At 44.5% G+C, this 15,420-nt stretch overlaps 1 protein-coding gene across 1 annotated transcript; it reads left to right on the top strand.

Moving 5' to 3' along the window:
• The first annotated feature begins 195 nt into the window (after positions 1–195).
• LOC139917523 (uncharacterized) lies at positions 196–15,417 on the top strand. Its single transcript, XM_078283951.1, has 13 exons — positions 196–737; positions 1,523–1,908; positions 2,905–2,974; positions 3,418–5,011; positions 6,178–6,208; positions 7,345–7,669; positions 8,044–8,106; positions 8,402–8,464; positions 9,221–10,657; positions 11,920–11,993; positions 12,500–12,572; positions 13,245–14,535; positions 14,779–15,417. The coding sequence occupies exons 1-13, from the start codon at positions 320–322 to the stop codon at positions 15,047–15,049; spliced, it is 6,096 nt and encodes a 2,031-aa protein (XP_078140077.1). The 5' UTR covers positions 196–319; the 3' UTR covers positions 15,050–15,417.
• The last annotated feature ends 3 nt before the right edge of the window (positions 15,418–15,420 follow it).

Genomic DNA, 15,420 nt, shown 5'->3' with positions numbered 1-15,420 from the left:
TAGGGTGTCACCTTTTAACCGCAAAATAACTTACTAATACGAAGACTACAAGGAGTTACTTTCAAATGTGCGAAATCTGTGGGGCTTTTATTTTGAAATGAGGATGTGACTCGGGAAGTGGATATACCGCACGGAAGCGTTTCAGGGGCGTACTGGCCGCCATGTTTGATACAGTACGTAATGCGGAAGGAGGACCGTAGTTGTCTGTTAAGTGCAGAGAGACAAGTGTCAGACTCGAAGTAAAGTTTGTTGCTGCGGCCAAAATGCGCCACGAATTAACGGACGTAGCGGGTTAAGTGTAATATTTGTCTGAGAGAAGATGGAGGCGAGATTCGGCGGTGAAGTCGCGTCCATTGTGGAAGTCGCCATCCAAGCGACCGTTTGTGTTTTCAGGGATGCATGGGGGAAAGACGCGCCAACTGTGGAGTGGGATGAGGCGAGGCTCAGCGTCGTCCAAGACATAGAAAAGGACCTGGTCGTTAAAATCAGCAAACTGTTTAGGGAAGTTTCCTCGGAGCTGTTGGAGGAGAACGAGGCTGTGAAGGCCAAAGTGGAACAGCTGGAGAATGTGTTGGAGAATAAAGCGGGCAAGCTGGAGAGGGAGCTGGTGGCCCGGGTGGGACAGCTGGGCAAGGAGCTGGAGCAGCTGGAACATGAGCTGAAGAGCATCGCTGAAAACACGAATAAGCCACAGAAAGGCCTGACTCACATTGTGCTGCAGGACGGATCTCTGCTTGGTGAGCAGCAGTGATCATAACAGTGTTTGTGTAACAACTTTTCTGAGCAAGACCAGGTCTGACCTTGTTTTTTGCTCAAACATCATTAGTGTTCCTTTGCTGCTTTACCTACATCGACCTGTGTGTGCCGGCTAATTATAGTTTCCATACTGCTAGACTGCTGTTTGCTTTAGCTAACACTCCCTATCAGAGGTATGACCAAGTCAAGTTTGCTCAAGTCTCAAGTCAAGTCTCAAGTCTAAATGTAGAACAGCAAGTCAAGTCAGAACAAATCAAGAGTCCAGTATCAATTTCATATCTTAAAGAAAACTAAATATCTAGGACTTTTCAATGCAATATGGTTTTAATAGGATAAAAACTTGGTAAGAGCATCATGAGTTTGATTTCTATAATCAGTTTCAACTTCAATAAATTCAATCATTCCATACAAATTCAGAAAACAGAATTTAAATTCAGTCGTCTGCTGGAACAAATCTCATCGCTTTCAATCTAAGTCATTTACACAAACACAAGATCTCAAGTCAAGACTTTAGAAACCTTTTCAAGTCATCAGAGCACAAGACAAAGTCAAGTCCCGAGTCACCAGAACCCAAATCAAGTCTCAAGTCTTCTCTTCATGCGTCGAGTCTCAAGCGATTCAAATTGTGACTCGAGTCCCCACCTCTGGTCCCTATGATAAACAAATTGCATTGTTTTCTGCACACACACTGGTGCTTATGTGATGAGATCTATGTGACATGTTTCCTCTCTTTCTGCTTTTTCTTTCTGTCTGTGAAACACCACAGGGAGCCCGGTGCTGTCGGTGTCCGCCAACCAAGCCGCCCCAAAACCTGCTGCTAACAAGGTCACCCCCAACCCTCCGGCCGGGTTGTCAGGAGCCGCTCACTCCGCCCCCGGCACCGCGGCTTCACCCGTGACCGTCCCCAAACCCGCGCCGACCCCGGTGGTTCTCGTCAACCGAGTCGGCTCCTCTCCCACGGTGCTGCTGGTGGGAGCCGGTCAAGTTATCGCCAACGCCTCCGCCTCGCCGACGGCCGTCTCCAAGCCGACGGCGCTGCAGCTGGGAGCCGGGAAGATCATCCTCACATCCGCTGCCTTGCCGGGCGCCGCGCTTCAGGCCGTCAGCAAAGACTCCAACACCGTCAGTGGGGTTAATTCAGCCAAGGAAAAGGTTCGGTATTTCTGTCGTGTGTTTGGTTTTACGTACCAGATTTACACTTAGCTGATGCTCCCGTTCAGAGTGACTCAAAACGAGTTGAATAAGCCTAAATTACAAGATTTATAACATTGTCAGCATCACAAGCAGCTAATAGTAAGGAGCGCACGGTCAGAGTCACAGCACACAGGCAATAGATCTAGTAAATATTCCTGTATCGCTGGTATAATAAGGAAGGACATTTTTTTATATGTGTACATTTTGTAAAGATGTACCCATGCATTACTGGATACAGTTTGACAACAGGGTTTATTAAACTGTAACCCGTTATTGGAGATATGTTAATGCAATCCCTTCTAGTGCATGTCTGTGATTTTAGTCCCTTCCCAATCCCTTTATTTTCCCTGTAAAAACTGTCAGCTAAAACTAGTCCAGGCCACATGGCTATTAGTTACATGTCATAAGTTATGCAGCAAGGCCGCCGAGCCTCTACTATGTCTGTAATTTTGAGATTACGGAGTTCTCCTATTCCATAGAAATTGTTCATTGACATCATTGATGTCTTGTGATAACAGTTGCATGTTAGACATTGTCCTGAAAACTAATCCTGGCAGAATACGGCTTACGGGTGGTGATCAGAAGGAAACTATTTTTGTGTATAGGCTACAGTGGCTAGTAAATCTCAGAGTTCACCTACTATTTTACTAGCCAACTACTTTCTGTTTGAATAAAATAAGAAACCTGTCAAAGATTTACGAGCATCTGGATGGTGTTATTTTCCCACCCTGGTGGTGATACAGCAGGCACTTTTTGGGCAACATACATGCACAATGTTGCCAGCAATAAGTCAAAAATCTTCTCAAATTATTTCTAGTAACATGTTCCTATATAAACAGAACCGTGATGCCGAAGAAACTCCTCACTGTTGACCTACAGAGCTGCTGAATGTCACCAACATTAGTTCAGTTTGACTCAAATGAAATCCATGTTCTGCTTCCTTCTGCGTTACAGAAAACTCCGGAAGAGACGGCTTCTGTCCCGGTGAAGAGGAAAAAGGAAGGGAATCCTGAAGTTGTAAAAGGTATGATTCAAAGTCAGACTGTGTAGGGTTTCTCCTGTCATGCAGAACTGAATATTAAATTATCTCTATAAAATAAAAATAGGAACTGGGATAGGTGGAAAATGAAATCTCTTTTTCAGCAACATTTCTGTTGTTGACATAAGAGTTGGAAAGAAGGCAGAAAGTCTTGCTTTTGTTATGTAAACTCTAAAAATCAGTGTGGTATAGTGGAAAGTTTATCTACTCACCAGACACTTTTATGTTTAACCAACCAACAATTTGAAGATCCAGTTTCAAAATCCTGTTTGGCTGCAGCCATTGAGGTCAGTAGACCAAAAATGTTTGTTTCCCTGTGTAGTAGGAAAACAATCTCTAAAACTCCAAGGAAAACATGTCGAAGAAGTAGCCTATTTTTGTACTGTACTACTGTGTGGTAATTTTTTTTTTTTACTCCCTACCCTCAGCCTCCACCGACAACAACACTGAAGAGAAAGAAACCAAGTTGAATAAACTGCAGGAGAGAAAGCAGAGGAGAAAAGAGCTACGGACAGTGAAGCGCTTCTTTTGTGAGCTCTGCAACGTCGGTTTCCACTGGCAAGGTGAACTGCAGAAACACATGATCGTCCACAAGAAGCCTTTCCCCTGTGACCAGTGTGACAAAAGTTTCCTGGAGAAGAAGTCCCTTGAGAATCACCTCCTGCGTCACGAGGGCCGTAAAACGCCCAAGCCTTTCCCTTGTACTCGGTGTAAAAGATCGTTCCGCAAAGAGCAGTCTCTTCAGAATCACATGGTGCGTCACCAGCGGTTTAAACAGCCGAAGCCGTTCACCTGCGATCAGTGTGGCAAGAAATTCAGACTGGAGAAATCTCTAGAAAACCACGTCGGGCGCCACGAGGCGTCGAAACAAATGTTCAAGTGCCAGGTTTGCGACAAGACGTTCAAGACCCCGGGCCAGTTGAGGTGTCACATGGTCGTTCACTCGGAGGAAAGGCCGTTCAACTGCGCAACGTGCGGGAAAGAGTTCAAGAGTAAAGACACTCTTCGCTTCCACCAGACGGTCCACACCGGCGCCAAAAAATACAAATGCACAATGTGCGACGAGACTTTCAAATACGCCCACTCCCTGACCGTGCACAAGAGGAAACACACGGGCGACACGCCGTTCACGTGCTCCGTGTGCAACAAGACGTACCGGACCGGCACCGCTCTGAAAAAACACAACCTGGTTCACACCGGGGAGAAGCCGTTCACCTGTCACATATGTGGAGCGAGGTTCAGCCTGAATAACAACCTCAAGAGGCACATTCGCCTCCACACGGGAGAGAAGCCCTTCACATGCAACGAGTGCGGCAAGAGCTTCTCCGACAGCAACAAGTTGAAGTCCCACATGCTCGTCCACGGAGCCAGAAAGCCTTTCATGTGTGATCTGTGCGGGAAGACCTTCCTCTTCAACTGCAGGCTGCTGATTCATCAAAAGTTTGTGCACGCCGACGGGTTAGATCAAACGGACGGAAACCAGAGAGTGCTGCCGAACCAGCGGCGAAACAAGTCGTCGCTGGCGAAACCGTTCAGCTGCAGGATCTGCCTGAAAGGTTTCAGCGCCGCCTCGTCTCTCAAAGTTCACGAAAAAGGCCACGAGGAGCACAAGGACTACCACTGCAGCATATGCGGGAAGTCTTTCCATAACAAATACTCGTTCAGCTACCACCAGAGAAGCCACTCGGGGGAGAAACCCTTCGTCTGTGACGTGTGCGGGAAGAGGTTTGTCCAAGCCGGGAGTCTGAAGCAGCACGAGCGCATACACACCGGTGAAAAACCGTACAAATGCGACCAGTGCGGCAGGGCCTTCAGAACGGACGGAAACTTCTACCGGCACCTGCGGATCCACACCGGGGAGAAACCGTTCGAATGCGAGCGGTGTCACAGGAAGTTCAACCAGTCCAATCAGCTCAAGTCCCACATGCAGGTCCACACCGGCGTGAAGCTGTACACGTGTGAGCGGTGTGGGCGGGGCTTCTCGGATTCAAGGCAGTACAAGAAACACAGCTGTGATGGGTCGTAGGTGACTTGACGTTATGACCAGTGTGTTATCTGCTCACCACAGACACAAATGGGAGAACTTGTTACTTATGTATTAAAGTCATAGTTAAAGTTAAGTTATATGACGTATTTAGGGAAACAACATGACTTGTGTTTGGCCCTTTGCCTTTTTGTTGAAGCTGTTGCTATGAAGCCCTACAAAGCTAAATTGCAGTAACTGCATAAGAAGAGTGAAACTTTGAAAAATTACTTCAATACGTTCATCTAAATTATCCACTGTCCTAACAAAATTATTTTTGGTACAGAAGTGGGTAATATATATTGTTCAGCAGCACCTAAGGGTTTATTTTTTGTTAAAATGAAATCTAAACTTGAGTCATGACATTTGGCCTTTGAAAAACTCAAAGAACAGTTACTGCTGATTACCTTTGTAGGGCAGTGCAGTATGGCCATTAAAAATCCCCAAAATGAACATGTGAAACACAAACAGAGCCAACAGTGAAGTAAATGAAGGATATAGGTAGATTAGCGCAGCAAAAATTCAAATGTCTAGCTTCAAGAAGTGCTTTTGGCATGTTGTTTTTTTCTATTGGAGAGTTTAATTCATGCCACCAATGATTCTGTAATAATGGGTTTTTATTTTATTTTCAGCCGGTGAAAATTCATCGTTAAAATACATGGAGATAAATGTATTTTTGTTGAATGCTGGCGTTTCCTTTTTTGAGTATAGATCAAATATTTTGTACTAATTTAGTTCACAGGCATTCAGTACACAAACCATTGAATGCTGTCATAGTTATAAACATGTAATTATTTTCAGAGAAAAAATGTACAATGTAAAACGTATTTTCTATGTAGAGTTCATTCTACTGTGTTACTGTATAATTGTTTAATAAAAAACCGCGCGTTCATAGTCCAATCTACTGTATAGTCAAGTTTGAGGCTTTTATTTTGAAGTATTCTTTCACGTTCCCAAAATTACAAGTACCACGGGGCTACTTCCATTTCCGGAGTTAGTGTCAAAGAGCTAACGCAAACTCTGATGGTTTCTCTGCTGCGTTGTTGTGAAAGTTGAGTCTTCGTTTGAGGGGGAAAATGCCAGAAAATGAAGTGTTTTATTTAGAAACTAGGTCCATCATGGAGATTGTCGTTAAGACTGCAGTTGATGTAATCGGGAGTTCAAGGGAAGAAAAGTCCACGAAGGCGTCAACCAAGGTGAGTGAGAGGTTTACATTTCGGGAAAGATAACTGACTACACGTTAAAAGAGTCTGTGGTCATAGAGTAGATCAGAAATACTGTAGTACGAGGAGAGTGGTCGTCGGCATTAAATCAAGTGAGGGGCAGCGTAACGTAAAGCATAACAAAGATGGCGGACTGTGATCGTGTAGCTGTTGATGTGGGTAAAGTTGACAACGACGGGGGAAAAATGTCCTGAGGGGGAACGTATGTGCAAAAGTCTGGACATCGGCATGGAAATATTCAGACTGACGCGACGGTTATTCAAACTGTCACATCTTTACAAATGTGTTCATGAACACCGACTGCTTCTTCTTCTTTAGTCTTGTATTAACGGCGGTTGGCAAACACTTGGAGTGCGTTACCGCCATCCACTGATCTGGAGTGGGGACTGACCATATCTTTAGTAAAAAAAAAAAAAAAGAAAAACAACTACTTCTATCTCAGGCCTAGTTTTCTTTCTTTTTTTGTATTTAAAACGAATGCATTTATCTATTAATGATAGTTTCAGAGTCTTGTCTACATTAAGCCAGGCTGTCAAATCTTGTGCCATGGAGGCTTTCATCCAACCAGACGCTGCAGCCGCTCATTTCACTGATGAATTCCTCCTCTGGTTGAAGGTGTGTTAATCAAGGAAATCAGCTGCTGTATAATAATAAATATAGAATAGAATAAAAACCTGCAGACTCCAGACTCTGGTTTGAGACCCTTGTTCGCCCTCTTGCAGACTATATCTTAGCAATGTCTCTTTCTCTGTTACATTTAGTTAGGCTAGCTGTTGCATGATGATTTACTTATTTACTACTTACTGTTTCTTCCTCTCCACAATTATCACATCTTTTGTTAATATGCTCATTGCTGAATGATGTTGCTGTATGAGCTTTAATGTTGTTATTACATTATCCAGCCCTTTATGATATATACAGGTTATATTAGGCTATATTTTTTACCCATTTAAAGGGACATTTTACTACATTTTGACAAGTCATTACACTATCTGTAGATATTACATCATCAGTTGCTACAAACCAGGTACACTGGATAAGTTCAAATGAATACGTTTAAGACACTTCTTTTATTTCGTTGGTGTTAACTGTCTTCTAATCGTTCACAGACAGATTTTGCCGCCGCTGTCGAAATGTTGGCCAAGGAGGCAACGAGAAAGATCAGCAGCGTTTTCACCCAGCTGTCCACAACGCTGCAGAGTGAGAACGAGACTCTGAGGACCAGAGTGGGGCAGCTGGAGAGCGAGCTGAAGAGCCTGAGCGACAAGTTTGACAATGCCAGCAGGTGGAGAGAAAACGTCCTGAAAGGCTGTCCGGTGCTTTTCGAAGACACCGGGTTGATCTTTACCTTGAAGCCGTTTGGGAAGTTAAAAGAGAAGGCAGACAGAGTCACAGTGTTGACTCCTGTTGGGCTGCAGAGCGGACACAGCACCGGTAAGCTCCCCCGGTAAACTCTCCTAATGTGATGCATGTGTAAGTGAGCTAATGTCGGGTGTACATGGGAGCAGGCACAGTGGTCATGTGGGTGTCAGTAAAGCTTTGAAAGGGGAAACTTGCTAGTTGCTTGTAGCATGAATATGATATTTGGGAAGCACATTGTTGAGCCTGGACTGATTAGATAAGTGTTTTTTTTGTTTTTTTTTATGTTAGTGTGTGTGAGAGTGAGTTAGTGAGTGTGATATAAAGAGGATGTCACATACAGGGCAAAAGGCAAGACATGTTGTGGACAGCTGAGTAAACGTATCACTCTACAAATATTCATTCAACAATGTCCAGTAATAATTTAAGCGTCATAATTATTCACACAGATACAGAAAAGAAGAAAAAGGAGGAGAATTGTAAAGATAAATCATCCTCAGTCAGTGGAGGAGGTAAGATTTCTGATTTCATTTAAAATATAAATATATAAATATTCTGTGACTATAATATTATGGCCATTCAGAAGGCAACAGTGATATTTCACCCTCTTGCAGAAGAAGTAACATTCTCATTAACTTGTAGCAGGATTTCTTTGCACAACCAAATATTCTGTCTGCAGGTTGTTGAGGACAATGTGCACACAGACCGAGACTCCCATGTGTTATTTCTAACAAAACTGAAGGCTTACGATGTTGTCGGTGTTTATGTGTCATCATTTGTTTTCTTTACTGTCATCTTAATGTTCAGACCCAGAAAAGGAGAAAACTGAGGTGAAGTCTGAAGCTGATTCGTCCACAGTCAGGAGAGGAGGTGAGATTTCAAAACACTTTGAAAAAGTGCAAATATGAAAACTGATACAGAGGGAAAAAAACTCTGGCAAACTATATTTAGCTTATAATTGATAGCTATAATTGATGAATAATTAATAATTTGTTAACTGATTGTTGACAGTGGCTGCTGAAAATTGAGACTTGGATATGAGTGACTGACGTTTGACACTGAATCAACCTCAGCCATTAGAGGAGGAAAGATTTTTGATAATTCAAAAGATAATTTAATTTGTTATCTCATATTATAGGCCTAGTCTGTGATCATAGTAAAGATTAAATTTCATTTTCTGCAAACAGACTTTTAGAAAATGAAAATTCCATTAACTTGTCAGGTTGCACTTTATTGAGTCAGCTAAAACAATCTTAGGTTACTTGTCTGCGTTGAGAAATGTTTTGGGATTCTCCTTGTGACACAGTTGGTACTTTGTGATTGTTATTCAGAGGATGTGACGAGTATGTACTGAAACTGTAGACTTGTGGATAGATCCTCTTAAAATCATAAGAAGAAAAACAGTAAAAAGTATTAGTTTCTGTCATATACCCTTAACTCGGATACAAAACTTATAAGATGCAGAAAATGTAATGATGCAATACCAATGTTCATTTTCATTTTTCCATTACAATTCAAATGTTTGCATCAGTGTTACAGGTGTGCTACAAACTTCCTCATTTTTATAGGATCTCCCAACCATAGGCGGACTGGACATGTGTGATAATGTTTATCTTTTCCACTCAGGTCCTGCAGAGGATTGTACCTCCAGCAAAGAACCCAAAGAGACTGGCAGCCAAAATACACAGGAGGTGGTTCTCAGGAAGAAAGGGAAGGTCTTTGTGTGTGAAGTGTGTGACAAGAGCTTCAACCGGCAGTTTCACCTGATGAAGCACATGAACACTCACAAAGAACAGAGGCCCTTCGCCTGCGACCAGTGCCCCAGAAGATTCAGGACCGCCGCCACTTTCGAGCACCACCTGCTACGCCACGAAGAGAAGAAGTACGCTGCTTTCAAGTGCCCGCTCTGCGAGAAGGAGTTCAAAACGAAAGTGCACCTCAAGACTCACCAGCTGGTGCACACGGACGCCAGGCCGTTCAGCTGCTCCACCTGCGGGAAGGGCTTCAAAACGAAACACAACCTGCGGGCCCACCAGGTCGTTCACGCCGTCGAAAAGCCGCACAAATGCTCGGAGTGTGGAGAGACTTTCAGGTACGCGTTCACCCTGCAGTGCCACAAAAGCGTTCACACCGGCGAGCATCCTTACAAGTGCACGGTGTGTGGCAAGGCTTTCGTGAAGAGGAGGTCGCTCAGGACGCACCAGTCGGTCCACAAAGGGAAGATGTTTACGTGCGAGACGTGCGGAGCGGGCTTCACGCTTCAGCACAACCTGAAGAGGCACATTCGCATTCACACGGGCGAGAAACCGTTCAAATGCAAAGTCTGCGGCAAGAGCTTCATTCAGGACAACAAGCTGAAAGCCCACATGCTTCTTCACGGCGCCTCCAAGCCGTTCATGTGCGACCTGTGCGGGAAGACGTTTCTCTACAACTGCCAGCTGCAGAAACACCAGAAAGTAAGGCACGACGAAAAACACGGGCGGGTCATCAGAAGGCGGACGCGAGAGCGAGGCAACCGCAGAGTGATCTACCGGAGAGACCGGACGACGGTGGACGTGACGCCGTTCAGCTGCAAGACTTGCCGGAAGGGCTTCGACACCGCCGGCGCGCTGAAAAGACACGAGGTGATCCACGTGGGTCAGATGCAGTACAACTGCGACGAGTGCGGCAAGTCGTTCTTCTACAAAGCCACCTACGACTACCACCAGAGGATCCACTCGGGGGAGAGGCCCTTCGGCTGCGGCGTGTGCGGGAAGAGGTTCATCATTCTTCAGGCTCTGAAGTCCCACGAGCTGCAGCACTCTGGAGAGAAACCTCATAAATGCGACGAGTGCGGCAAGGCCTTCAGGATCTACACCAACTATCTCCGACACTTGAGGATCCACACGGGGGAGAAGCCCTACGAGTGCGAGGTTTGCGGCCTGAGGTTCCGGCAGCTCGGACACGTTAAGCTCCACATGCAGGTCCACACGGGGGAAAAGCCGTATTGCTGCGGCAGGTGCAGACAGGGCTTCTCCGATTCAAGGCAGCTCAAGAAACACAGCTGTGACGAGAAGCAGAAATGATTCGGGAAGACGTTCGGCACGGACCGAAGCTGAGCACCTGATGATGATAATGTGGCGGTGTTTCCTCCGTATTCACTCAGCAGCGGTGCAGCACTGCAGCAAGGGAATTACCGGCAGAAAATAATAGTGTAAATCGTACTTTAGTGTAATTTCCCTCCAAGACAAAAAGTCTAATCTCAATATTGAAAATTAAGGTTTTTATAAGTGATAAAGTATCCAAAGAAAAACATTCAGCATTGCAACCTGCACTCGAACCATAACTGGAACCAAAAGAGGGACAAATTAAAAATACCACCATGCACCACTGCTACATAAAGGTACAGAGGAAACACACATGTTGATTGTAATACTTGAATGTTAGATGCTATGTTTCTGAGAAATGCTGCCTGGAGTAAATGTTTGGCTGAAAAATGTCATCTTGGTCATAAATTTTGAGCGTTGTAGCCAAACTGTGGCCATAGCTTAATAGTATAAAGTTTACTTAAATATTTAAGGCAACTTCTCAACAATAAATATGCATCTAGAATTAAATAGACCTTGAAATATGAAATTGTAAATTTTCAAGCATCCTCAACTGTGAATGCCAGCACTGCTAACATCAGCCAGATGCATTATCAGCCTAGACAGGTTTTGGTTTAGGCTATAGTTGCTTAGATTGACAAGTTGGAGTAAAGTTATGTCTTTATATTGTCTATGGTTCTTCACAATCTGGCAAAGTTGGAGGTTAAGAACATTTCAGTATACCTTTAACATGTCCATTTTTGTATGACTTAGTGGTCAATTCAAAACAGTGCTTTAAAATCGCTGCAAAATAAAAATCTAATTGATTTAAAAAAAAAGAATGATTTTTCAATTGCATTTATTTGACATTTAGCCTGCTTGAAACCTTATCCAAGCGATGACATTGTGGCTTTTATTTTGAAGGGGGGGGGGGGAAGAAACACGATCAGAGACGCTCGGGATCAAGGAAGCCTACTTTCACCGTACAGTGAGCATCGGTTAGAGAGTCCGTGAACCACAGTAACGTTTTCTCGACTACATCTGAATAAAACATGTCAACTTTTAATGAGGCGTTTCGATCCCAGACAGCATCAATCCTGTCTGTATTCGTTGAGGAAATCTACAGACTGTTTGAAGAGTCGCGTGAAGCGGCACGCAGTGAGACATCTTGTAAAGAAGAGCATCTTGGCTCGGTGGTCCAACTGTTGGTGAAAGAAACGGTTCGCAAACTTTGCATTCTGTTTGTGGCTTGTTCTGCAGTTTTACAGCATGAAGACGAGACCGCGAAGAAAAACCCCGAGAAGACTGAAAGACTGCCAGAGATTAGCATCCATGTAAGTGGTTGAATCATTGTAGATGTGCTAGCTAGCTAGCTAGCGGGGCTAACAACATTAACTGGCACGACGCGTGACCTTTTACAGTCTATGCGTGTGACGTTAGCTGACGTAACGAAACATTGGCAAATGCATAAGTGAAGAAAAAATATATTCAGGTACTTTATGACAAAGTGTTTTTTTGAAACTCCTAATACTTTTTAAGATTTAAATCATTTTAAATCAACTTGATTTTCCCATAGAAATGAATGGCAATGAGTGAACTGTCTGATGGTCAAGTTGTAAACACGTTTAAAATAATTCTTTCTAACGAATTTAACTAAGCAGACATTCAGATTTTCCGCTAGCCCAGACATTTCTTTCTTCAGGAAATGTACTTTTCTAGCTGTAATTACAATGTACCTATGATTACTGCGGCATCGTTAAATTCCTATGTTTTTTCCCATTTTCCCAAACATGTAGCTAATTTATTAACATGCTACTCTCTCCTAATCACTCATATTCAGACTGGCTCCACACGCTCTCCTGCAGAGGCCAGAACCAGCTGGGAGGCAGAAGCAGTATCAAGTAACTATACAGGTTAGGATGTTGATAAATCTGATTTGTGCCTTTTGAATCAGGGCTAGTCTGTTAACTGTTGTCTTGTTCTCATGGGGCCAACACAGTTCAAGAACCATTAAACTAGCATCAGCATCATCAACTATAACATCAAATCAGATATCAAATTAAAGCCCTAATAGGCATTTGGCAATACCAAACACAGGCATATCAACACATTTTCAAAGAGTTTGAGTTGAATGGAAAATAAACTCCCATTCTAATCATAAATCAGCAAATAAATAAGCCCAATGGTTGGGTGTTTCAACAGAGGGTGTCTGCAATTATGGACTGGGGCTTTAAACGGAGAGAGAGAGAGATGTTTTTTGGCTCATAGTTACATATTGTTGCTCCAGAAAAAACAAGTCATCTAAATTTGAAATTGTAATAGCTGAGAGACATGTTTTTGTTTGCTTTTGTTACTGTTTGTCATCATGTAGTATACCAACATCTTGTAAGGCTGACATTTTATTGTTTTGTTTTAATCTCAACTCCCTGCCCCTCCAGAGGTCTTATGCCTCTTCCTAGGCTGTCAGTTACAATTTGTCATTAATTGGCCTAGCTTACTTGGTTAAATAAAATGAATACAATGTTTTTTTTTTCTTCTGTTATACCTAATACAAAAATTGTTTTCCTTCTGATATTCCTCCTTAGGTACCACAGAGGAGGACAGAGAACCTAAAAAGAGTCCAGTTCAGGAATGGCAGAGAGAGGAAACGGTGGAGGAAGCGCTGTTGGAAGGCAGAGTGGATGTAGAAAGGGAAGAGAAAACAGAGATCACATCGACAGATATCAACAATGAAAACGCCAGCGGACACCTGTCGGAGATCACAGTGAAGAGGACAGGTAGCTGCAAGAAAGATGGAGCTGCACCAGAAACTGCTGAAGCTAGAAAAGACTGTCACACCAAACAGATCACTCCAAGACGCAGAAATTTCAAATGCAGAGAGTGCGGCAGGAGCTTCCGCCTCAGCGCCTCACTGAAGCGACACCAGAGCGTCCACACGGGAGACGGACCGTTCACCTGCAGCCGGTGCGGGAAAGCCTTCTCACTGGAAACGTCCCTCGACAAACACCTCCTCACGCACTCCGCAGGTGCCTCTTTCAGCTGCGAGGCCTGCGGGAAAGCTTTCCAGAACGAGAGAGCGCTGAAAACCCACAGACTCGTCCACGCCGAAGCCAAGCCGTTCACCTGCCAGATCTGCGGTGCGGGGCTGACGACCAGAAGCAGCCTGCTGGTTCATGAGAGGGTTCACACCGGGGAGAAACCCTTTAGATGCCCCACCTGTAATAAAACCTTCTCCCAAGCCAGCTACCTGAGAATACACAGAAGGACGCACTCTTTAGACAAGCCGTTCCCCTGCAGCCAGTGCGACAAGGGCTTCGTCACCAAGCGGGCTTTGCGGTTCCACGAGGTGGTTCATACGGGGGTGAAGGCGTTCGAATGCGAGGTGTGCGGCCGGAAATTTGGCCATTACGTGAATCTAAAAAGACACGGCCTGATCCACACGGGGACGAAGCCCTACCTGTGCAACGTGTGCGGAAAAAGCTTCAACCAGTCCAGCATCCTCAAGGGACACATGCAGGTGCACGCCGTGAGCAAACCGTTCATGTGCGACGTCTGCGGCAAAGCGTTCGTCTACAACTACGCTCTGAGGAAACACCAGCGGCGCCACCTGGAGGCCGGGGAGCGGAGAGACGGCCAGGGGAAGAGTCAGCGCTGCGAGACGTGCGGCAAGGAGTTCAGCACCGCGGCGGCGCTCAAGACGCACCGGCTGCTCCACACCGGACAAAAGCCTTTCGAGTGCGACACCTGCGGGAAGGCCTTCACCCAGAAGTACTCGCTTGTCATTCACCAGAAGGTGCACACGCAGGAGAAATCGCACATCTGCAGCGTGTGCGGAAAGGGCTTCGGCCTGCCGGGCAGCCTCAAGCTCCATGAGAGGTGCGTAAAGGGTGCAGTAGTAATATTGTAGCAAATGGATGAAATGTATCTATACCACAGCTACAGAATAAACTGGAGTGAAGAATGTGTTCCACCACCATGCATCATCAGGCTCACTCATCAGATAAATTGAAAATATTTAAATATGAAGCAGGTCTGAAGCCTTAGTATGCAGGAGAGTACTTTAATCCATGTGTTGACTTGACTTAACTATTGTCACTCTATTATGATCCTGATTCCTAGGACCCACACTGGAGAGAAGCCCTTTGCGTGCGAGACGTGCGGCATGACGTTCAGCATCAGCGGGAACCTGAGCAGGCACATGAGAGTCCACACAGGGGAAAAACCCTTCAGCTGCCAGGTGTGCGGGAAGCAGTTCAGTCAGGCCGGCAACGTGAAAACACACATGCAGGTCCATCTGGGAGAGCGGCCACACCAGTGTCAGAGGTGCTCCAAGACCTTCGCCTACGCAAGGAACTTTAAAGAGCACAAATGTGTTGTCACTGACAAATGATGATGCAAGTTATGATAAAACTCAGGAATTCAGAGCTAGAGAGGTAAGAACAACTAACGCAACTTTAGATTAGCCTTTGGAATAAAAAAAAACAGCAAAAATACAAGACAAATGTCAGTGCAAGAGCATAAAAAATCAGAACACAACTTTAAAGAACACAAATGTGTCATGATTGATAAAGACACAAGTGTTGAATGAAACTTGAATGAACCTGCTGGATTAAGAGGAGCTGCCCATCGATTGATCTTGTCTATTTTATTCTTATATGCAAAACAAATGTAGCATTTTCTATTAAGTAGCATGGCTTGTTGGTACATGGAATTGAAGAGAGTGCGGTTATAAAATATTTTAAATTCATATTGTACTTCCAT

The sequence above is a fragment of the Centroberyx gerrardi genome, chromosome 6 (assembly GCF_048128805.1).
Source record: "Centroberyx gerrardi isolate f3 chromosome 6, fCenGer3.hap1.cur.20231027, whole genome shotgun sequence".
NCBI classification, from domain to species: domain Eukaryota; kingdom Metazoa; phylum Chordata; class Actinopteri; order Beryciformes; family Berycidae; genus Centroberyx; species Centroberyx gerrardi.
Note: the sequence above shows the minus strand (reverse complement) of the source record. Positions and strands in the feature narration are given on the sequence as shown.